Source organism: Tasmannia lanceolata, unplaced genomic scaffold (genome assembly GCF_043159265.1).
Source record: "Tasmannia lanceolata isolate RefF3 unplaced genomic scaffold, GAP_Taslan_0.1 ptg000018l, whole genome shotgun sequence".
Taxonomy (NCBI): domain Eukaryota; kingdom Viridiplantae; phylum Streptophyta; class Magnoliopsida; order Canellales; family Winteraceae; genus Tasmannia; species Tasmannia lanceolata.
The window spans coordinates 13963053-13988653 of NW_027518695.1; the positions used below are offsets into that span (position 1 = coordinate 13963053).

General features: G+C 37.1%; 1 protein-coding gene across 3 annotated transcripts; it reads right to left on the reverse strand.

Moving 5' to 3' along the window:
- LOC143849361 (putative sulfate transporter 4.2) lies at positions 1 to 24360 on the reverse strand. Of its 3 annotated transcripts, XM_077358367.1 has the most exons (17): positions 24027 to 24357; positions 22653 to 22701; positions 22365 to 22566; positions 21807 to 21975; positions 20689 to 20754; positions 20468 to 20575; positions 19849 to 19956; positions 19694 to 19759; positions 18918 to 18978; positions 18633 to 18760; positions 15848 to 15889; positions 13794 to 13910; positions 12109 to 12160; positions 7082 to 7220; positions 6838 to 6926; positions 747 to 823; positions 1 to 583 (listed from the first exon to the last, which is right to left on the reverse strand). In XM_077358367.1, exons 1-17 carry the CDS (start codon positions 24324 to 24326, stop codon positions 314 to 316), a joined length of 2043 nt encoding a protein of 680 aa, XP_077214482.1. In that variant the 5' UTR covers positions 24327 to 24357; the 3' UTR covers positions 1 to 313. The 3 variants fall into 3 exon arrangements, 2 of the variants coding, with proteins under 2 accessions (XP_077214482.1, XP_077214484.1); XM_077358369.1 differs by lacking the exon at positions 13794 to 13910 and having other exon boundaries at positions 24027 to 24358; XR_013235655.1 differs by lacking the exon at positions 1 to 583 and having other exon boundaries at positions 776 to 823; positions 7059 to 7220; positions 24027 to 24360.
- Positions 24361 to 25601: the final 1241 nt, after the last annotated feature.

A 25601-nucleotide genomic window follows, 5' to 3' on the forward strand; every position in this document is an offset into this window, starting at 1 on the left:
TGAAACCCTAATTTCCAGATGATGTTGGCTTTAAACTTGTAGAAGTTTAATTTACAGAATAACCATGAGCACTTGCCTCAACAGATAATTTTTGTTATCATACAAACTTAAAAAAAAAACAAAAGAAAAAAAAGCACACTGATCCATGACTGCAAGAGAAATGGCATTATGATGATGATTTGCATTAGAATTGGAGGACGTGCTCGTTGAAATGCTTACAAAATATAGACTATACAAGCACGGCGCATGAACCCAATAAAACATAACCAATGCTTAAAAGGAAGCCGACATGGCGTGGACAACAGGAAAGCAGTCAAACCTTTTTAGAGAGGAGAGGCACCTTCCCGGGATTTGAATCATCCTCACTTTGCTGTTTCCATAGCCTTTGTAAGGAGCCCAATTCCTTCTTTGGGGAAAGGACATCCAACCCCTTTGGCATTTCATTCATCTTCTGCACATATTGGAGGCAAACTTGAACAGCGTCATGCACCCGCACAAAATACCATTCCTTACCGATCAGTTCAATAGTTCCGGATCTAGAAAGAGTTAGTAGAACTTCTCGGTTTGGGTTGGATATGGCCATCTGCAAGGCAACCCAACACAGCTGAATATTCGGCTTTCACACTGGCACCCAATGTAGGTTAAAAAAAAAAAAAAAAAATTTTGGCTTCTGCACTGGTACCCTAAGTAAGCAAAAAATAATGGACACCAACTTATCACCAGATGTTTTTCAGGAGGCTTTTCACCTGAATATCGCGGGATTTATATTCATGATGCAAGTCCTTTAGAGTTTGAATTGCGCTAGAGTCTATATATGTAACAGCTGCACAAAGAATAACATATGGACCATCAGAATTAGGCATTTCTTCATGCAAATAAGAGAAATTATAAATGTCTCAGGTTCCATGAATTGGGGACATGACTTGGCTGCTACGGTGGTCTCAATCACTCTACCACATAGTCAAAGCAATGGGATGAGATCAAATGTTCCAACGATCAAATTTACATCATAAATGACATATGAGCAGAGGAACTGAACTAAGACAGAGGGTACAAAACATAAACAAAGAGACCAACTTAGAAGGGATACCATGAAACTTAATAGAAGAAAACTAGAAAGGTTGAGTAGGAAAACAGGAATTTAGTATCACAACTATGATAATGCATTAAGTGGGAAAAGAAGGTTATATTCCCTGTATATTATAGACGAATAAAATCCCCCACCAAATCAGCTCTATTTTTGTATCTGTTTGCATCTATGTAGGCATTAAACAACTTAATTTGGAAGCAAAAAAGAGGTACGCAAATGTCAGTGATCTTGCGAACAAGTAAAATAAAAAGGCATAATCCGGGGCACGCTAGCTGTTATGATGTGCACTTGGAGATGCAATAATAAATAAAATGTTGAGAAGGAAAAAAAAGCAGATCATGTGTTCGGAATAATAAAATAAGAAAAAATAATGAACAATTGCAAACTGCTGTGTAGGTTTGGAGAATAAAATGACACACTCTAAAGAAAGATGATAGTAGAAAAGTACGGTTTTCCTGATTCAGGGTGGGACAATTGCATGGGGATTAGAGGTGGTGGTGTAAGATTCTTAAGAATCTGTTAATAAGGTTGTAGAATTGTTTGGGAAGGGAGTTAGGTATCGAGCTGATTTATATTATAGAGTGAGATTTTGGGAGGGTTTTGTAACGAAGAAATGATCTTTTTGTTGTGTTTGCTTGAGCCCCAATAGAATAGCTAGTAGGAGGGAGATTGTCTATAGGGAGAAGAAGATGAATAGTTAGGTCTAGTGCATTGACTATTGAGATGGAGATGAATCACCATGATCTTCTACGTGTAAAGAAGGAAGAATAGAGAAGAGAATAAGAGACGAGAAAGGAGAAAAGAAAATTTGTGTGGGTTTACTCACAAGCCCACAAATACATCTTATTTAAAATAGGCTCTCAATCATAACTACAAAATATGATATTAGGTCCTATGATAGGCCAACTGATTTAAACAAATAGTATGAATGACTGAGCCCTGTCCAATATAACTTCTTCAACACTTCCCTTCAAAGTGGCGTACAAATGTCATCCATGCCCAGCTTGTAACAAATATTTTTGAATTAGTTGCGTGCAGGAGCTTTCACTAATATATCTGCTAACTTATTTTTGGACCTCACATAAGGAATAGATTCCATTTTGTTGATGGCCTTTTTACGTACATATGGAAATCTACTTCAATGTGTAGTCCTCTCATGAAACACGAGATTGCTAGCATTCTTTTTTTTTTTCTTTTGAAATGAGATTGCTAGCATTCTAAGTAGTGGCTTGATTGTCATAGTACATTTTCATTGGCTAAGGAACCTTGAATCTCGGTTCTTCCGTAAAAGTCTTGACTCTTTAGCCATATCAATGCATAGGCTGTGTATGGCACTGTATGATAGTCTACTTCCACACTAGAATGTGCAACCAAATTTTACGTCTTTTGGTCCAACAGCCCATAGTTGAACTCCTGTCTTAAGGTATCCTACCCAATCAATAGCCAAAACTTTTAACTCTTAGATGGTCGATTTTCTTAAACATAAGCCATTTTCCTGGTGTTCCCTTAAGTAGGGGTGTTCAATCGGTTATAACCGAACCGAAATAACAGAAATTTGATAACCGAAATAATTCCGGTTATCAAATTTCGAAAACCGAAACCAAGCCGAATTTTACGAAAACCGAACCGAAACCGAACCGATTAGAAATTCGGTTATTCGGTTATAACCGAATAACCGAATAGTGACCGAATAACCGAATAGTGATAGAAAAAGACAAAAAAAACTATTTGGACGGTTTGATCGGAGGGCTATGATGAATCTATTGAAACGGGTTTTTAGGCACAACCTATTGAAGTTGTGATCAAATCAAATGGACGGTTTGGATCATCCTACGGAGTGCCCATACACTGTTTTTTGAGAAAATAATGTTTATTTTTGGTTAATTTCGGTTATTCGGTTAACCGATTTTTTTTCCCGAGATAACCGAATAACCGAATTAACCAAAAATAAAAACCGAAACCGAACCGAATTAGCAAAAAACGGAACCGAACCGACCGAATCAATTCGGTTCGGTTATTCAGTTAAAACCGAATAATGAACACCCCTACCCTTAAGGTACCTCAGAATAAACTGCACAACCGCCCAACGATTTTTCATAGTAGGACTTCACAAAAACTATCTTACAGGAAAGGAAATATCCGAATCTATGATAGTGAGGTAGGTAAGTTTTCCAACTAGATGGATGAAAAAAAGGGTGGTCCAGTGCACGAGGCTCCCGCCATTGCGGGGTCTAGGGAGGGCTAGATGGATGAAAAATCATCAATAATTAGAACCGAGTATTTATGACAAGACACAGTATGGAACACTTGCTAGTCTGCAAACGCTATATTGAACAACTGAAAAAGGAATAAGCCATTGTTTCTCATGCCCAGGAGAAAAAGAAATCATCACATAGTCGACAAAATTCACACTATAAATTAGTGTCTGAGTAGAGGTGAGGCAGAAGCATATAGAGCAGCACCAACAAGGTTACGATCCAAGAAGTAGAGGCCACATGACTCAATCCCTCCACCATTTGTCCTCTCGGTCTTTAGATCCTAAAACATGCGACAGGCAAAAATTGTTACAGAACAACTAACTTGCTTAGCAAGTTTATTGACATATAATAAATTAAATGAAAGTTTACCAACATGCAAAACTGAGGATAAGGAAAGAGATTAGGTGGGACCCAATTCCTTGACAAGTCACAGTAGCAAGAGATCCATTGGCCAAAGTAACAAAAGAATGGATAGGCGAGTTGCCAAAGGCGGTTAAAAAAGAGAACTTGTCTGTCATATGATCAAACACACCTAAGTCAATGACCCAAGGAGTGAGTCTATGCAAAGGAAGTAGACAATATATTCATGCACCAAAGCTGAAGAGAAGATAGAGGATGAACAAGAAGATGAATATTAAGAGAACCTCATACGTTTGTCAAATTCCTCTAGCAAGAACACAAAAGAGTTACGGGCAGAACCGTGCCACAGAGTCCCAATTGAGGCAAGTTGAGATGTATCATCACCATCATCGGTGTAACTAGCCTCATCTTCCCATGTTGGTTTGCCAAATTTCGCATAACATTTGTCTAAGTTGTTATTAGACCGCCCACAATGCACACACTTGTGAATACCACAGTCGTGACCTCCACCACGTCCTCCTAACTCCCAACCATAACCATAACCGAAACCACCACGACCACGACCACCACCACCTCGACCAATGGAAGTTGTCAAGACAGACTCCAATACCAAAACAATGTTTATGAAGAGGACGAAATACCAATTCATTGTAAAGCCACGAGTACAAGCTATGTAAGGAGGGAAATTCTGTACTCGCCAATATTTGTTTGGGAACAGAATTATACTGTAGGCTAAGGCCAGAGAGAAAATCCGCCAACTTCCAGATCAGCTGTGAGGAGTTGATAAACATTCAACTTGTCTCACATACCACGAACAGAGCTCTAGTGTTTAGTCAAACACTTGTTGGAACAAAAAAATGTTCTCAAAGAGCTCATAGACGACGCGAGCGATATTCGCATCTGAGGATTATATTTCTCACAGTATCATAGATATCCATGACCATAACCAAGAATATAACATTGGGATTAACATTTGGTTCCACATAGTACCAAATCCAAGACATGATCTGATAGCTTTCTCAGAGCCAATCCTCATATTTTGGGTTAGATTTGGCAGGTCCAGTGTCACTCAAATATTTAAGTTGAGCCACAAGTTAGAACCCAATGCCACTTCGATAAAATGCTCCCAAAGAAGCTAGTTAAGAACCATTCAACTTAATGGATGTAAGTTGAGCCACAAGTATATCCATAATGGTAGGCTTTGTCTCTCCCATACTAAAGAATCAAGAGAAAGATCAGTCCACAACAAAGTGGCAAGCCGGCAACTAAATGAAGGAGCTAGTATATTGAAAAACAGATCCGAGCATGGAACAATCAACTCAGCATAATGTCACCTAGATGGGCAGCCGTCCACACAAGTGTTCAAACAAAGCAATAAGGAGCAGCAGGTCATAGCAGAAATTACAGGGAAGCAACAACATGAAAGTTAAGAATCGCAGGTCCCAACAACACAGGATTTTATTTGTTTATGCAGCGGGCAACAATGCACAACAGTGTTAGGAAGCAGGATAGAAGAGTCCAAAAATTGTGATAGTACATAATACGAAACGGCAGTCCGTACTCCGTACAGTAGAGCAGTAGTCCTCAAAGGAGGCAAGAAACACCTTGTTTGCAAGGAACAAAAGTTCACAAACAGGGCAACAAGTCATTATTTGGATCAACAATCTATGTGTAGCTTAAAAAGTCCACAAGGAGGGTAAGAAACAGCCTTATGTTTGTAGATTAGGTTCATACCATCATCCTTGTTAAGAATGTTAAAATTAATTTGATATCATGTAAAACATGATTCTTTAATTAGCACAAAGGAGGAAGAATGAAGTGAACATACTAATGAGAAAGGATCATAACACCACCCGTCATTGACATGTCATTCATGGGTATTGGAATTGGATGAAATAGGATGGGAAGGATTTCGAATAGGGAGGAGTATTGGGAGTACAAAGAATGTAAGGATTGGAGATTAGGGTTTTGTTCGGGTTATTGGGTGTTCAAATGATTTGATGATAAACTCTAGGGTTTTCAAAGAAGGGAGATGATGGGATTTATATGATTAGGTTATCGAAATTAGGGCTTGGTGGAATTGGGATTTCAATATTAGGGTTTGCATGGTTATGGTTTGGTGGGATTAGAGTTATAAATGCGTGGGACAGTGAACATTCTTGAGTCCAGCTTGCTTGATTGGTCTTTAGTCTGGTCAACTGATAGATGGCGTACTGCCAATTTTGGATTAAGTCTTGACATTTCATGGTAACTCCAAATGAAGATATAGACATTTCTTTCCAGGAATTCCTGATAATTGTTTCTGTCTTTTTTTGTTGGAGATTCGCTAATAGATGTGGGTTGAGGATCATGATCAGTACGAGAACACCTAAATTAAATCCGAAGAGGTAATCAGCAGTAGACTGACCTCTTTCTTCAATTCTTTCAGTTCAGGTAGAATTTGTTCCTCAAACTCTTTAGTTTCTTCAACCTCTTCCATGTTGGAGATATAGGTTTACTGCAGCCTTGGATTGGAGCTTAATTACCACTATTTCAAAGCCTAATCCTCTTTTGGCTTGATTAGTATTCTTCTCTGATGCCATAAGGGCTTCAAAATGAGCAGGTACCTCTTTAGCATCAAGATTAATTCCCATATTTTTCATCATCATTCTGGATTGAGGACTACATCTATGATATTGAGGCGATGACGTCAAGATTGAATATTAGAATCTTTGTAGTTTAACTTCTTATAGAAAGCAGTTAGTCTCATGCAATTAGGAGGATATTCCTTGCAGTTTAACTTCATGTGATTCGGAGGATATTTTACACATGAATCAAGGAGATGCAATAATTCTCCATCAGAATACACAACAACATAAATGTTTTTCATATTTACGCATTTTCCAAATCTTTTAATAGTAGAGCTTGACATGATAAGAAAAAACCAATTCATCAGTGTAGATATATGAAAATTCCGATGAAAGAATTGAGAGGCAAATGTATTTTTGGTGACTAATCATGCATTTAAAGAGGAAGACAATTCGTAAATGTATGACTGAGCATAATTTTCACAAATTTCCAGTTTTTCTTCCTGCTTTTGTAATTAGGCTGAAAGAAAATGAGATAAAGCTTAAGATTATGAAGACTTACGTGCCATCTCAATGATCACAAAGTAAATTCTTTCAACTTCTGGTCCATGTTTGATGGCTCCATCAACATTGAGTTCATATTCTCTGAGCCTGACAACAGCACCACAAATATATATATTTCAACTTCACTTCAATGCCTTCCATTAAAAACAACATAAACTGACATTCTCAGGGAGAGATATCCAAGTATCTTCAGTTTTCAGATTTCTTGTTTTTCGGCACCTTATAGAAGCGCATGTTTTCACCTGTCTTTGATATAACTAGTATTTGCAAAATAAATGGGTGCGTCAATCCGAACAATCACTATCCCATTGTAAGTATATGCTTCTGGATACTGCTCTATGTTTCGATAAATAGTGGTGCCAGGAAGACGCCCTAAGACAGCTGCAATGAAAACCATATAGGAAGCAGGCATCACTCATATAACTCGAGAGATAGCAGCAATTATGCAAAAGAATTTAGCATGCATACACATGAGGAAATCACATAAACCCGACACATGCATTAATTATTGAAAATTTTGCATTTGATGATTGCTATGATTTAGCCGACACTTGGAATTTATTGTTGACACACGTGTCCTGCGGTCTCCAACACGACACATGTGTCCACACTCCTTTGGACACATTTAAATGTATTGCTAGGAGTGTTAGAGTTAATGTGGGTGTGTGGACACGTATTTGTGTAATAATCAAAAATTTTATGTGTATGTACTTGTCACCATTTCTAGACTTTTAGATGTTTCCATGTTAGACAACTCGTATCCGTGTCGAAACTCGACACACGAATCCATATAGACAAATTATGATTATATATACGTTTTTTTTATCTGTGTCCCCGTTTTTAAATTTTGGGGGTTTCCCGTGTCCAACATTCCATGTCAATGTCAACACGCGACACTCGTGCCCGTGTCCATAGATCATAGGATGATTGATAGAAAATTGGCATTCCCAACACTTATCTTTTATGGTAGAAATTACTTTTCTTTCTTGGAAAGATAACGGAAGGAATTAAAAAGGAAGAAAAATTACATAGGGAGCAAAAATGATCCCACGAAAAGAGGCTTACTATGAACACCACACTTGGTCAATGCGTTCATTAATTTGTTAGCCCCGTGGAGAATATGCGGAAAGGAAAAAGTGAGGCCATTACATAAATTTTTAGTCCTATTAGCAATGTATGCCAAAGGCCACGGACCCGGACTAAGGTTCTTTGGTCACGCAATGTCATTTTCTGAATTTCCACCCACAACCTGGCCAAAATCTTCACAATAAAGATTTGAAGAATGGTGGGGAGAGAACAAAATTCCACCTTGTTAGAATCCGTAATGTTGCTTGGTCCAGAAAATGCCAACACCACCTAACCACTATCACCACTGCAAATTTTAATTTTTAGGTTTGAGTGCCTTAAGTTAAAAGAAGTGTAGTAGAGTCTTTTCCCATCTAAATCATTTAAATTATTTGAGTTATAAGTGTTTTAAATAGGCCCCACACATGCAAGAGATTTCTTTAACTCATTATGAGAGTATTTTAGTCTAAAAGTATTAGGATTCTGTAGGATTATATAACTTTCTAGTTCACTTCTTTTTTTTAGATATTGTTAGCCTTATAGCACTTTTCTATGATGGATGCTATGCTATGATGGCATGAATGAATGAAAATCAGTTTTTTCTTTCTTTCTTGCAAATTATGAATATGAAGTTTACTTTTCCAAGGTGTGAGACCTTGATCCCCTTGGTGAGATGCAAAGAAAAATTCTTGGAGGAATGCCTTGAGATAAGCATTTCTTTCTTCATTACTTGCAATCTATGCTTTCCTTATTTTCACTTTACTTTTTTGGTTTCCTCTGCGAGCCTTGGCGCAACGGTAAGGTTGCTCCATTGTGACCTGATGGTCATGGGTTCGAGTCACGGAAACAGCCTCTCTACAAAGCAGGAGTAAGGCTGCGTACATCTAGCCCTCCCAAGACCCCGCAATGGCGGGAGCCTCGTGGACTAGGCCATCCCTTTTTTTTCATGGTTTCCTCTGCAAATATAATCAGCTCGAGAACTGGAAATATTCTTTCCCCTTGCTTTAAACATCAAAAACATAATTGTTTTTCTTGTTTTGCCCATACTATCCTAGCCTAAACCCTAGTCCCTTAATTTTGCCCAAAACCTTTGTCTGGACCTTTCGACAATATATTTCTGGGGTACGTCTACACCACTCCAAACCTACCCTGAACCTAATGCAAAAAAAAAAAAAATCCCAATCTAATCGCATATGTTTTGATCCAAAATCCTAATTTTCACCCCTGTTTCCCAATTTATTTCCCCACAATCCTAAATGACCCAAATTTCCCAATTTCTTTGAAAACCAAACGCCCAAATTGGGAACCCGATTTTTCTTTTCATTCTTTCCCACCACACAATTTTCGATCGTTAGACCATTTGGTTTGAAAATAACATTTCTACCAAATAAACCAAGGTTGCGTGGTTGGGAACCTGATTTTTCTATAATAGACACATTACAAATGTTCTAGGATTTGTGAGATATAAGACCTCGTGAGATTTTTGAAAGTGGGAATTAAATCACCTTCTTTGTGAGCTGCTAAAATTTCAGAATTGTGAGATTTTGGTGATTCGTCCAACGTCAAAGTTGGTATCAAAGCTAGATGGTCATCCATCAAAATTGGTATCAAAGCTTAAGTTCCCACCATGGAAACCTGTAGTCATAGGACTTATCAGCTAAGAAACCCCAGTCCAAAGTTGATAGAGGTGCTCTTTAATCTAGTCAACAAGGTGGAGAGTATGGAGCAACAATTGACTAGAACTAAATTTCTGAATAGCAAGAAATATGCCACAAATATGAAAGTGCCTAGGTTTCATGGAAGCGATCAAGAGTAAGCGTGTGTTGCACACTGAAAGGGTACTTTGTGAAGCACAACATGAACAATGACCAAATGATCCATCACCAGGATGGCTTTGGTCGAGCCTGCTAGAGAATGGTGGATGACACAAAAGCCTAAACAAAACCTAATTCATTGGAATGGCATGAGGGACCAACTGTTGGAAAGATTTACGCTGAAGAATCATCAGCGGTACAATGACCCAGTTTAAATGAATAAGTCAGCCAGATTATGTTCATCAAAGTATACGACTGCCTGGCATACTTACTATGGTGGAAATATTTAGTCCGGTAGAAAGGACAATCATATGTGACGTCTGTGAATATTCTACTTGAAGAACTCCCACCCATAATGCCAATCATTATATTCGATAGGGTCAAATCTTTTCAAATGGGGTAGTATGATAGGAACCATCCTAAGGTTCATATTTTAATTTTTAGGTGACCCTTAATTTATAAGAGGGGTAATAGAGTCTTTTCCCATCAAAATCATTTATGTTCTTTGAGTTATGAGTGTTCTAAATTGGCCTTAGAGGTATAACGGAAATTTTAAGTGGGGAGAGAGTTTTTATGTCATTTGGGTATTTTAATCCAAAAGTATTAAGTTTTTGTTTAGGGTTATAGAACTTTCTAGTTCTCATCTTTTTCTTATATATTGTAAGTCTCAGGGCATTTTCTATGATGGATGCTATTCTATGATGGTATGAATGAATGAAAAACCGTTCTTTGTTGATTTGAAAATTCGTGGGTGTGAAGCCATCATCCTCAAGGTAATGCCTTGATCTTCTCTGAGGTGTGAAGCCTAGAACCCGGGTGCAATGCCTGGGGTATTGCTAGTATGATTCTAGCATAATAATTTATTCTTTAGTGAGATGCCATGGAAAACTCTTAGTATGATGCCTTGAGATAAGTATCTTATTTCTTCATTACTTACGATCTATATTTCTCCTATTTTCTCTATTTTCCTGATTTTTTTCCAAAAAAAAAAAACAATCTTCTTGGGAACCGAAAAAATTCCTTCCCCTTGCCTAAAACCTCAAACGGTTTTATCCATCCTATATTACCTTTGTTAGAATAGATAAGGAAAAGGACAGAAGTAGAAGAGTGAGGGAGAAGATGAGAGATTCTTCACTAAGGAGCCCTCCCATGTAAATGATGTATAGATAGGCCCAAAGTAGGGCAACCGTGTAAAAAAGACTACAATACCCCTCATACTACAAGTAATGACTAAACTACCCTAACACACTATTCAACAACCTTAAACCGTGCGCCTCTTAATCTTGTCAAAATATTTGCCTTCACCTTCCGAGCATACGTCTACACCTTGGCATACGCCTACACTCCTCCAAACCTAACCTCAACCTATTAAAAATATTTTTCAATTTAATCACATATTTTAGGCTCTAAAACCCTAATTTTCACCCATATTCCCAAACTTATTTTTCAAATTCATAAATCACCAAGATTTCCCAATTTCTTTGAAACTCAAACGCCTTCAAGAATCTACTCTAAACCCTTCCATTCGTGATTAAAATCAGCAAACATAAGTTACCTTTGCTAGATAGTCCTACATCAATTTGGCATCAAAGCTAAGTATTAATCCTTCCTTCAATCATCTTACGTCAACATCTTTGCCAACGCTGGTTAAATGGATGAGCTATTGAAGTTGAGCTTGATAGCATGGTTAGGCTGGGGGTGGGATGAGGGGACCACTTGGTACCTTCGTTTCTCTCCAAATTCGATCTCTGCAAATCTGTCCTCAACTCCTGGATATGCCATGCATAGAACATCCCTAGAAGTCCTTTAGCCCAATTCCACACTTCAATGCAATACTTTTGACATCCCGAGTTAGACTTTTCCCTGTGGCCATTTTGTCTTCAAAAATTCTACAATTTCTTTCATTCCATACCATGCAAATCCAAATGGCGCTAACCTCCTAAGAAGTTAAAGCCTGACCAAGGTAAGACATCAAAAATCCAAAACCAGTAGCATGCATAGCGTATAGGAATGTAGAACTCTATAAATGTGAGAATCATTCTCATCAAGTGAATGATGAAGATTTAACTATATATACTAATTAAATGACAAGTACCACTAGGTCAAAAAATAGTAACATGCAACTATATGAGTTTTTTTACACTAATAATGTAATTCTGCATGAGTAATTCAAACGTTTTTGTCGACATTCCCTTTGTCGCCATGATATTGAGTGCATGTGTGTGATTTGAAAATCCTTACAATTCACGATACTCGAAACTGGGAAAAAAACCTGATATCATGTAATGATATGAGCAAGCTAAACAGTAAAGACATTTTCAAGCTGATCATGCAGTATTGATGTTCATTCAGTTAATCAATATAAAGATCCAATTCAAAAGTCTACTCACCAATGTGGGGATTTGCAGATTCATGAATGACGAACGCAAGGGAAAAACCAACCTACAACAAAACATCCTTGTATTCAATAATTAATAAGATGAATTTTATCCATTACCACAGCTGACAATCATGGTGCTGCATATACATTCCATTAGCTTGACATTGACAAACAAGGACTGGGCAATCAACTAATATTACATATGAATGACAAACAGCAACTACTATCTAATATAATTGGTAGGAAAAGTTAAAGACATTATGGAGAAAACTAGAAGTGTGAATTGGAAACAGAAAAATTTTGGTGAAAAGTATTCGAGTTCTAGTGTTTGTCATATCGTTAAGTGCTAAACAACATATGGAAGAGTAACCTGTCAGATATACTCTTAAAATTACAGGACAGCTTAAACATCTGAGCACATAATTAAGAAATATTTAAATATACTAAGATAAATGGGCGAGGTTTGGTGCACCCAATTCTTTGTTTGAAAGGTGTCAAGTTACGTTTCTTTTAACTTTTTCTTTGACATTTAGTCCAGTTTTCTGATTGGCTGTAGAGTGAGTCCTTTTGTTTCCTTTGCAAAGAAGTATCAAAATCCTCTTCCCCCACCCCCCCCCCCCCCTCCCCCCCCCGCCACCCCCGCCCGCGCCTTCCCAAAAAAAAAACACTGTTAAAAAATAATAATAACAAACAAAGTAAAAGCAAAAAAAAAGCCTGTCCCTATTTACACCATCTCCTCTTCTTCTCTTCCTTCCTTATAACAGCCCAACTTTCCAAATCTCCTCCTAACGGTAGGGAAAAATGAAAGAAAACCGAAAAAGGCTGACAACCAAACACTACTCATCAGTTACCACTACTCTACGACGTAATTAAAAGGAGAGTACTTGACTTGTCTCCTCCCTGTTGACTACAGTTTTAATTCACCACTGCAGGTAACTACGTGCAACCAAACTGACCCTTAGGGTCTGGTTCCAGAAGTTCCGCATTGCTCTCCTACAGGTTGAGTTTGGAAGTAGTTGATCACATATTATTTTTAAAATAGGGACAAGAAGGCACTACTACCTTGATTGTATGTGGATGGCATTATGCTTGAGAAATCTATATATGGTATGAAGCGATCTTCGAGGGTCTGGTTCCAGAAGTACAACAGTGCTCTCCGATGGCTTGGGTTTAGAAGAAGTTAGATCACATACTAATTGTATAATAGATACAAGAAGGCAGATAAAATGGGCAGAACATGGACACACAGTGTCTGTCCATTTTCCCCTCCACCTTTGATTGGGTTAGGATGATCCTATGGGGCTGATTTTTGGTACACACCCTATCCATGGAAGGGCCTTCCAAATGAATGCATTGGATCCTCCCAAAAATGTGGGGCCACATGTGTTTTTGAGCTCGAGCTCAGGAGCACTTTCCTCATATGATATATCTTCTCTTATGATCTCACCAAACCCTAAGAATTCCCTCATTACACTTAAAATAATTGTACGTAACCTGAATATTTTGAAATATATGATGATACTCATAAAAGTAATCATTGTATGTCCAACCAATGAAAAAATCTCAAATGATAAATGCACTATGAGAAGATAACAAGTTGCAATAAGGAAGAAACAGTTGAAGCAAATGAACATAAGTTCCATTTTTTTACATGATATCATATTTTATATTAATCAAACTGACTTGGACCCTTACCCCTACAAGCACACCAATCTCAATACCAAGGAATAGCGTCGTAATGCTAGTAATGGTCCAAAGAAGGAAATCTTTCTTATCTACACGCCATAAGAAAATAGCTTCATCATAATCCACCTGAAATGATAAATTTCAACAATATGAATTATCATACCGACCCCATACTAGACTCGTATGGCATTCAAATTATCACATGCTTCTGGCTAAAAAAGTAGTTGCACTTGTTTATTTATGTGCATTCGGTATTGGGACTATTTGATAAATGCACTAGTTGGTATTAAACAAGGATCTCATCCCTCTTATTAGTAACAGTTAGAAACTGAAACAAAGGGGTTCACTTTGAAGGGAAAATATAATTTTATTTCTTTTGCCACTGAAGTAAACACATTTTTTGTAGAAATCAGTCCGCTAATATGTCCAGCCATAAAGCCCAAACGCACCAAATTCAACCTCTTAAGGTTACATAGCATTAAAGAACTAGCGGAAAACCTATGCTATTGAAGTGAAAATAATTGAAGAGGGAATGTGATGCAAGTATGAGGACACTCATTAGTGAGGATGCACATTTGGGTGAAGGTGCACAATGTACTTATGGCGCTTTAAGATAATGGCCATGTATTTGTTTCTCATTTTTATAAAGCGCAATAGAACTTATTCTAGCTCCTCATATTAGTTGGTTTGCAATTAATTATAACCAACTCTGGGAAAAGCATGTTCGATTGGACAGCCACATAATGGATATTTGGTCTTGACCAAAAGGTTATCTTTTATGTGTAATTTAGCCAATGATATATGAATTGTTTGGTGTATGTCTTTTGATAAACTTAAATTCAAAAACTGTTAATTTACTACATGCAAATCTTCAAGATTTAGGACTAAGAAACTGAAGGAACAATCACCCAATGATCACACTGCCTTTGGATCTCAGACTTCAAGATCGACTTCTTTACATGGTTCCATGGCCATAACTGATTGTTGATTGACAATTTGCAGTTTGGGGGTCGACCTATGTCCTTGGGATTGCAAAATTAAGGATAAAACGGGGGGTTAAGTATCTGTACCAGTCCATGATACTTCAGCATATCCGATGAACTATTCAAACTGCACTTGAGCAGATCCAAAAAAAAAAAAAATTTAACTCTATATGTGTGTGTACTTATCCCCTTTTATTAAGTATAGAATAGTACCAAAAGGAAAAGAAAAACTCTAATTACAAGCTACAAGACTTTACGTTTTTTGCATTTGCTTTTTTCTTTTTTTATTGACTTAGACCTTAGTCTTGCTGTACTACTGCTTTTGTTTAATGATCAACATCATTCTGAAAAAGAAGCTACAAGACTGTACCTACTCTCTCCTTAGAAACCATAAAAGTTTCACTTCTAATCAATTGTTGCATAAGTACTCACCCCTCCTGAAAAATGTAAAATGAACTTATCTAATCAAATATTGCAAAACACCTATTCCCTTTCATATATGTAAAACATCTTAATTTACTAACCCCTATGCTCACAGAAGTACAAGTGGACATTCAAAATACAAGTTTGGCATCATGCAGTTAGGTGCTCTCATCTGTAATTGCAAAAAAATTGCAAAATCCATTAGTGTCAACAGGTAAAACTGACACATACATATCAATCAAAAGTGCCACATGTAATGTTAAGGCAGGGGTTTAAATTTGATTCTAGGACGAGAAGAACCCCCTGGATATCCATCAGATTTGCAAAAAAAATTAACCATTAAGTCCCACCAAACTAGTTAATCTGTAATTATTCAGAAGAATAAAAAGGTAGAGAAGGCCTGAGCAATTAGGACCTAATGCAACTCCCAAAGCAAGCCAGAATGGTATACTATCAGTATAAGAAAAGCATCCAGCTTCTGGCCGATGTAATTTTAGGAAAAAACTAAACGGAATATAATCAAGTAAAAGCATGAATCTCGGAAAGATAAGATGAAATTTATCAAGCACACTTACTCATAGTAGCAAATTTTAGTTGGATGAAAACAATTAAAGCTGAAAAGGCTAATAGGAACACTTATGCATTAGGTATACTCACCAGACCCATCACAGCAGAGATCACAATGGCAGCCAGAGCACACTGAAATAGAGAAAGGGTGAGCATTTCAGAAATCAGTTGCATTACTTTTTTTTGAAACGGGGAAAATCAGTTGCATTACTAATAATTAGAGATTACATAATGAGGACAAAGAGGTGAGAAAATTTTTGAAAGAAGAGGAAGAGAAAATCATGAAATTTGGCCAACAGTACTAGAAGAGAGCAAAGGAGAATAAGGAAATATTACACAGGATCATTCATAATGAGGCATTGATCGGTTAAAATTTGGCCAACACTACTAGAAGAAAAAAAGGTGAATAAGGAAATATATCACAGGATACATCATTGAACTGCACAACAAAGTAATTGTATCTCATGCATGGGATGTCAGATCGGCATGGGACCAATAACATCTCGTAACTCTGTGTTATTGACATCATGGTTTGAAATTTCGGTTTAGGCTAAAATTTCGGACTTATCCGAAACCGAAATTTCGGGTGAAATTTTGTACAAGCGCCCGAAATCCCGAATTTTTTGGATGAAATTTCGATCGAAATTACCTAAATTTCGCCAGTTCGAAATTCCTTAACACCATAAAATGTTAATATTTTAATACCGATTTCGACGAAATCCCGAAATTTAGTACGTTTCGGAAATTTCGGTTTCGGTGTTGACAGAAATCCAAAATTTAAGTCCGAGATTTGTGCTTATTCTAGCATTTGGGGTCCTTAGAGAGGAGATTGGTCATTGTACTTTCTTATACTTCTTTACAATGTACTTCTTCATTGACTTTACTGTTCTAGACATGCGCGACAACACATCTCACTAGGTGCTCGTTATGATTAAGCAATTATGGATGTTTTTGTTGCTTATGAGATGTTTTCTAAGTATATATTTGTGCTTATTCTAGCATTTCCCAAAGTTTCATTTAAAATTTCATCATTTGAATTTTTTTTAAAAGATTTACAAATTTCATCATTTGCATATGTTTCTATACGTTTCCGTGATTTTACAAGATTTCCATTGGAACTGAAACAGAAATTTAAAACCTTGCACACTAAAATAATTGCTAGCTTAAAAACTTTAGTGTGCCAAAACCTATAAGCAAACGTAAGACTGCTTACGTTTAGTGGGATTTTCAAGTATCATACTACTATCAGGCGCTAATAGGGGCCCTCTTCGCCCTTATTAATAAAGTATGTGGTAGGGGCACAAGTATCACTTTTTGAAGTGTTTCAGAAAGAATTGGGCTAACATTCACCTTACAATCTATACTAATAAGGGCTAAGAGGGGGTGCTTTGCAATTTGGAGTTGCCCCCACTTGCATGATGGGGGCCACCTAAACGTAGTTAGGACTATTTTCCCATTTGAGTCTTGCCCTTCTGAGTGTTAGAGTGAAGTTCGCTTGCTGGTTAGGCTAGGTTGACTTGGTAAGAAAATCAAGTAGGTTTCGAAGTGCATCGATCAATAGATCTCGGGTGCTGGTAAGGTCGCGATTGTGGTTGTTGCATGTGGTTTTCCAGACATTATGATCTCTGATTAACCAGCCAACTGAGTTGATTTGTTCCCACTGAATTGTTTTCTATCGGAGCATCAACCAACGCCAGTTCTACTTTACTAAGCCTCGTGCTCGTCCAAGGAGGGACTTTTCTTTACCCAGTTCCCCCTTTTTTTTTCTTTGGTAGGTAAGCCGGGATCGAACCTGCGACCTCAAGGTTGAGAAACAAAGCCTCAACCATTGAGCTAGATTTGAATAGTTTTGAATGAAGAATTAATAGTGCCCTGCACTCTCTTTTTTTCCTACCAAAAAACTTCTGATTTTTAAGTTGGTAAAGATTTGCCACTTGTTTCAATCAAAATGATTTCCCAGGACCCAAGGCGTTGGCTTCTGCCAATATTTAACTATTAAGGATCGCATCTCGTGCATATTTTACATTATAGACTGCAACCGATTCAGCTACTGCTTCTGGGAGATCAAACAAAACTCAATTAGTTTCTGCTAGACGAGGAACGAGGAACATAACTAAAACAGGGAACAAGGGAATACCAGACCATATCAGCTTTTACGCCATGACAATCTCACTCGAATTACAGGGGCCTACACATATTAGTGCCGTATAACTGATCTCCAACCAAAACCACATCTGCAAGCTTCCCTACATGTGGCTCCTTATGCTTTCCAAGACGTTGCCTATGACTTGCCATGGGAGAAGGGGGCTGAACTGCACACTTTGTAACTTTAGTTTCTATCTCTTATTTAAATTGTATGTTGTCTACCATGCACAACATACCCAAGGGAATTATTTGTAACTTTTACAATTCGTTTATTTTGAGCATTACAACAAATCCTTCTTTTTGCCAACTATAAAAAAGGGCAGCCCAGAGCATGAGGCTCCTGACATTGCGGGGTTGGGGGAGGGCTAGATGTACGCAGCCTTACCGCCGCTTTGCAGAGGGGCTGTTTCTGTGACTCGAACCCGTGACCACCAGGTCACAACGGAGCAACCTTACGATTGCGCCAAGGCTCGCCTTCTTCTTTTTGCCACCAATATGTATCCAAAATCCCAAATAGCCATTACCAATGAGAATTTAATTCAGTAAGTAATTTTAAGAGATCAGATTTTACTCCAAAATCCCAAATACCCATTACCAATGAGAATTTAATTCAGTAAGTAATTTTACAAGATCAGATTTTACACATGAACCAACTGCATAGTCTAGATTCAACAGGCAAGAAGATTATCCACAATAATGTGTACGAGAAATGAATTTATAAAGGCTATACCTGTGGTATTTCCGTAAATAGTGGTGTCATGAACAAAAGAGCACATCCCATTATGATTCCCATAGTTATTCCAGATAATCCAGTTTTTGCTCCACTTTCATGATTCACAGCAGACCGAGAAAAGGAGCCTGTATAATGGATTCAAATATTAGCTTTCTAAAACAAGCTCACTGTAAGACTAAGCTTCAAGTCTTCAAAATTTTGGAGTTATATAAGAACACAACAAATTTTTCAGTAAATTCAGATCCATACTTCCAACATGTAAGGGACTATTAGCATATTTACCTGTGGTAGGGTAAGAAGAGAAGAATGAACCACAAATATTTGCCACACCAAGACCAAATAACTGCATAAGATCTAAAATAGTATATTAGTTTTTCTTCATACACAATGAAACATATATATACATACAAATGCACGCGCGCGCGCGCACACACACATATCGTATTCAGCATTGTGCAATGAAACATATATATACACACACACACGCACACACATATCGTATTCAGCATTGTGCAGTAGCTACGCGACTTCCAAGTTCTGCAATAATTATATGGTCTGGAGCACCTTTGATTTCGTAGTACAAGGTAGGCAGATGATTCCATGTTCGAATGATATTGTTTTTGCAACCACGCAACATGAATAATTGTCTAGTCGGATTGAGGGTTTTCAAATACCTGCTTTGGAAGATCAGATCTAGAAAAGAAAACTGGATCTACCAATTTTGTTGTGCACCTTCAGAATATATTCTATGTAATTATATCAATTATTATGCATTTTAATGTTTAAATGTAATTTTATATAATTATGTATTTTATTTAACTATGTTTATAATAGTAAAAAAATTCTAATATTGTGATATTTTCATATGAATGTGTTAGGATTTAGTTTTATTTGGGGGATTGTTGTGCCAAACACCTTGTGCCTGTGTTAAAAAATGACAAGTCTGTGCCCAAGTTGCGTACTGTTGCAACTAAAGTAGAAAAAATAGCTACAACTACAATCATGATAGTTCATGAAGGCCGTAGTGTATACACTATAGGAATTTTTCTGTTCCTTACCTCTTGATTTGAGTCCAACTCATACCCGTTCTTTGCTGCCAATGCTTTAGCTATCCCCACAGATTCCTGGATATCAGAATGTATTTCAACCATATATTGAATTTTTAAAAATGAAAAATTGAAAACATAATGCACTGAATTGAGACTTCCATTACCAATATAGCCACACCGGTAATGAGAAGTGCTGTAGGAATCAATGACTTTACATGCCCAAATTCTTTTGGAATGGAAAACTTTGGAAGGCCTTGGGGTATCTCTCCTACCTGAAACGACAATCTAAATTCAGATTAATCTTGGTAAGATTTAAAAGAAGTGGTAGGAATAACAAGTACCGTTTTGTACCCATGAACTCTAATATGCAGATGGAAACATACATGAATGACATTGAAATGGATTTCATGTCATTAGCACATCAATGTGATTCCGTTCTTTATGAAAGATAAATCTTACTATTTCGTATTCTGCACCATGATACCACCCCACAAATTTCTGTCAGGATTGTGTTTCACAAATGAGCATTAACAGATGTGGATTATTCTCAAAACTTGTCTACAAACTTTTTGTTGGGTCTCATTTTTATCAGAAATACAGGTTCACCTTAATGATTGAATTGTCTCCAAGAAAGAAAACAAGGTGTCCAAAAATGAGTCTCAAAGAATAAGATGAATTGATATCTCTTCCATATTGAACATAAAATATAATAAGCCATGACAAAAGTAGGATACATTATACTATGTTTCAGAAAGTAGTGAATCAAATATAGGCAAGTCTCACCACTGAAATTGAAGATGGGTGAAATATTTTCACAAAAGTTGTACCAAGTACGACTGCTGTAAGGGGGCCTGCTGCTCGTAGGAACCGCAAACTCTTCTTTGATTTTCCCTACAGCATTAAGGCATCAGAAATATCAAGAAATGATTAGTCCTCTGAAGATAGTGTAATCGAAATGGACAAAGTGCTCATCATTCAACAAAAAGCCAACAATAAGATTCTACCACGTGCTTCATGAGAACGAGAATTCCAAGAATGATGGATCCCATTACAAAGGGGGGCCATGAGAACTACAAAAGGAAACAATAGATTAGGGCACATGAAAATGTCTCCAGCTACAAAAGGAAACAAAAAAGAAATCAGAAATAGTGACGTGAACACTAATCTCCTCCTTTTCAAGCATAAAGGACCACTTATGCCAAGACACAAGACTCCTAATTACAATCTTCTACTGATCCTAGGCTAGCTTCCCATCCCAATAACGCTTTCTAAACACAAATCCCAGCAACTAAATAAGCCTAATTACAATAACTTGGCAAGTAAGAAACCCAATCTTCTGTAAACTTGAATTTTCCAAAATTCCTAAAAAATCAAAACAATCCAGAAAAGTATCAAATGATGATGGAAACCAGAATTCATCCCTCTTTAGAATTTTCTCTGAATTGGAGGGTTATAGGAACTTGCAGGCCCACTCAAATTCATCAAAATTACTAGTCAATAAAGCCATCATCAAGTTGATGAAAAATCAAGGATCCTATGAGTGACATATTGAGTAAAATACATGCAAGTTGCTTTTCAGTCATTAGACAAATTGTGCAATGAACGAAATTGAGGTTTGGTTTACTGAAGGTTGTGAATCCTTATTACTTGTTTCAAAGTGGTCTACACACTGTTTGATTCCCTGCCAGTTTGAGGCTTGAAGAAGGAAGAATCTTTGGATCATTTAATGGGAGGAAATTATCAAATCCTATGAGGAAATTATCAAATCCTATGAGGAAATTATCAAATACTCCTCACATTAGGCTAGGCACATCATAACAAGTGGATATGCAACTAATAAGCAAGACTATTATTAATTAAATATTTAAAATCCTAAGAATGAATCGTTCAAATATGAAGAAGAAAAAGAAAAGAAAATCCCAAGAATGAAGTTTGGTGAAATTGGGAACCAACTTGTGATGACTTTCGAGTAAAAACACAAGATCCAAAATCAAATAAATCAAGTTCTAGGTGCACTGAGAAAATAATATTCTAAAGTTTGGAAGCTTTAGATTTGAAGTTTAAACTAAAAAACAAAAAAGAAATAAGTTTTAACGTAAAACTGTGGTGCATGCTTTCATACCTCAGAAGCTCCAGCAATTATACTCTTAATAAGTGGTATAATTTTGCTGCTTCGTACTATATTATATCCCAGGAAGTATTTGGCTTGAGATAAGGCAATTACAATTGCTGAAGAAGTAGTGAAGCCAGATATCACAGAGTGGCTGATGAAACGGATAAGCCACCCTAGCCTATAGATAAGTAGAGGAATTAGAGTCAACAATTAGTTCAATTAAAAAATCCAATAACAAAAGGATTATGCAAAGTCAAGGCTCTCTAAGGCACTGACAGCATTTAAAGTTCCATTAGCAGCAGCTTCCCACAAGCGGTAAATGTTCAAGAATGATAACCGCAGACTCATGCAAAATTAAGGGGCTATGAGAAATGATAAAAGTGCTTCCATGAGCTTGCGCCATTCCAAGAAAATAAAGCAGTATATAACAAGTCATTTTACATACAAATTATTGCTTAGAAGTGTATAAAACACCAACTTTTTATTCACATTCTCAGAATTAATCTACAACATTGTTGATCACCTGTAGCAATTAAACTACGAGCAAATAAGAGAATTGGTTCATACCTCAACAAACCCATTATAGATTCAAAAATGCCGACCATTAGCGCCAACAATATTGCAAGCTCCGTATACAGTTCGTCAGAAGAATCGACAATGCTACTCAAGATATTTGAAACCAAGAGAGACACCAATGCCACCGGACCGATTGCAAGTTGGCGCGATGACCCAAATATAGCATAAATAAATATAGGAACAAAACCAGAATCTGTAGATAAAAATGATATAATTCATGAAAAGAAAAGAAAACGGGGAAATAAAAAATTTAAAGAAATCAAAGTGCAGTATACTCACAAAGCCCGTAAATCGGATGAAGACCGGCTAATTTTGCATAAGACATTGCCTGATCATTTGGAGTTAAAATTCAACCAAAAGACTTAATAAAATTACTCAATGATTTATTATAAAAAAAAAAAGAGGTAAATTTATATTATAAATCTGCTCACTCTAGTTTCCATCACACGAAAAAATTAAGTAAATGAAAAACCACTGACTTATAATGAGAAGAGGAAGGGAAAAAGAGGAAAGATTATAGCCCTCCCTCCAACTATCCAAGTTGGTAAATCTGTCTCAATAATCAGAGACGTTTGGAACTGATTATCTGGTGGGGCACACTCAAGTGATGCATTTTCCAGGTGTAGTTAATACATTGGAGATGACCGCCAACCTCAGTAGTCAGAGGAATACTACACTGGCCTCTTTTTCTTTCTTCTTTTTCCTCTTTTCATTTTATTTGATATTCATTACTTCCAAGCAAATCTTAAACCCCTAGATAAGGCAGAAAATGGAATTCAAGAAAATCAAATTGGAAATACAAAGAAAGCAAGAATCTCTAAGCATTTCCTAGAATTCTAGAAAACAGACGAAACAATTCCTTTTTTTCTCCTAAACCCTAGATAGGCAGAAAATGGAATTCAAATAACAAATGTAGAAGAATTCAAGAAAATCAAATCGGAAATACAAAGAAAGCAACAATCTCTCAGCATTTCCGAGAATTCTAGCAAAAAAACAAATCAATTACTGATCTCCGTGCACAAATTCTCCAGAACGTACATCAATGAAGACAGAAATCAATCAAAGAAAACGAAAAGGAATATTATATATATATATATATATATATATATATATATATATATATATATATAGAGAGAGAGAGAGAGAGAGAGAGAGAGAGAGAGACAGCAAATCTTAAGCCCTAGAAAAGGCAGAAAATGGAATTCAAATAACAAATGTATGAGAATTCAAGAAAATCAAATCGGAAATAAAAAAGAAAGCAACAATCTCTCAGCATTTCCGAGAATTCTAGCAAACAAAGGAAACAATCACTGATCTCCGCGCACAAATTCTCCAGAACGTCCATCAATGGAGACAGAAATCGATCAAAAAAACGAAAAGGAATATTAAATAGAGAAAGAGAGAGAGAGAAAGCAAATCTTAAGCCCTAGAAAAGGCAAAAAATGGAATTCAAACAACAAATGTAGGAGAATTCAAGAAAATCAAATCGGAAACACAAAAAAAAAAAAAAAAAAAAAATCGCTCAGCATTTCCAAGAATTCTAGCAAAAAAACAATAAAATCACCGATCTCCGTGCAAAATTCTCCTAAATGTCCATCAATGAAGACAAAAAATCAATCAACAAATACAGAAAGAGAGAGAATAGTGAAAGACCTGAGGAACGAGCATGACTCCAACAGTGATTCCAGCCATTAGATCGGCCTGTAAATACTCTCTCCACTTGTATTTTCTGATCCATCTGGAGCAAGGCAAAAAGAGCTCCATCCATTCCGCAAAAGACATTCCCTTCAACTTTGAGATCCATTTGCCAAGAAAAGGGATCGAGGAAGAAGAAGAAGAAGAAGAAGAAGGAGAGAGGTGTTGGAAAGGGATAACTCTGACCTGCCTATTGGAAGCCATGGAAGTAGATGCTTCAATATTGATAGAACTTGACGTGGCGTACGTTATCTCCATGCGCACCTTGAAGATCAATAATTTCTCAAATTTCGAAGTGGCTTTTCTAATATTTAACTTTTGATGATAATCCAACGGTGGATGATAGGAACAATTTCAAAGGGTAGATCTAGACCGTTTATCTAGTTGTCGTTTACCATTCAATGCCTTCATTTTGTTTGTCCCTCTTTGTCTAAGCATATAAAAATCTTTGTAGGGGGATTTGCTACCCAATTTCGCGGAACGGCATTTAGCGGATGGGTTTTGTAGGTGAGAACAGCCATAAAGGTTGACTCATTGGCAGATTTTGTCTTACTCATTTAATTAATCGGAGGTTGCTTTCTCACTTGCAAAAGCCAGCTTCGAAATGGCATTCGGTAAAAATTGGGTAGCAAATCCCACTTTTAGGCCAAATGGACCCCACTGTATTAATAATTCAAATAGGAAATGATATTTCCAACCCTCACATCTTTTTGTTTCTCTTTTCATGAAGTCATTTTTAGGACAATAAAATAGGGCTGGCAACGGGGCGGGGCGGGGCGGGGGCATTCCCCGTCCCGTCCCCGCCTCACGGGGAATACCTAATCCCCATCCCCGCCTCACACAAAAAATCCTCGCCTCAAAAAAGCTTTTTAACAGCTCAAAAAAAGAAAAAGACAAGTCGTATTTGTGCACTTATCAAAATATGGTAGTGCCAATATCACTAGCATAAAAAAAAATATTTACTGTTAACTTAAAAAAACACAAACAATACTAAAATAAGAGGATATTGATATTGGCTTGCATAGTAAAACGGGGCGGGACGGGGCCATCTCCATCCCCGCTTCGGGGAATATTTTAAGTCCCCGCCCCATCCTCGCTCTAAGTCGGGGAATCCCCGCCCCGTTCGGGGCGGGGCGGATCCCTGCTTTTTCACAGGTGAAACTACCTGCCCTAAATAAAATCGAGGGGCGTGTTTTGGATCGGATTACGCATCTGACAATTCCGGCATAGGAAATGATAAAATTTTCATCATTTGGGACACCCAGCCATCCAATTCCTTTAAAATGAGAATCTGAATAAGAAAGGAATGTAACGACTATTCCAATTCCTTATTCCGACCATCCAAATGCACACGAATCGACAGCCCATTCTGATTCTCATGAAAATGGAATAAAAAACTAAAAAAACATAATAATAATTCAACAAAATCTTCATTCCTAGAGCTAATTAGAACACCCCCTCCTCGGGCATAATGAGAACACCACCACACCAACTCTTTGTTACGAACCCGAACGGTTCGTAACGTGATTGATT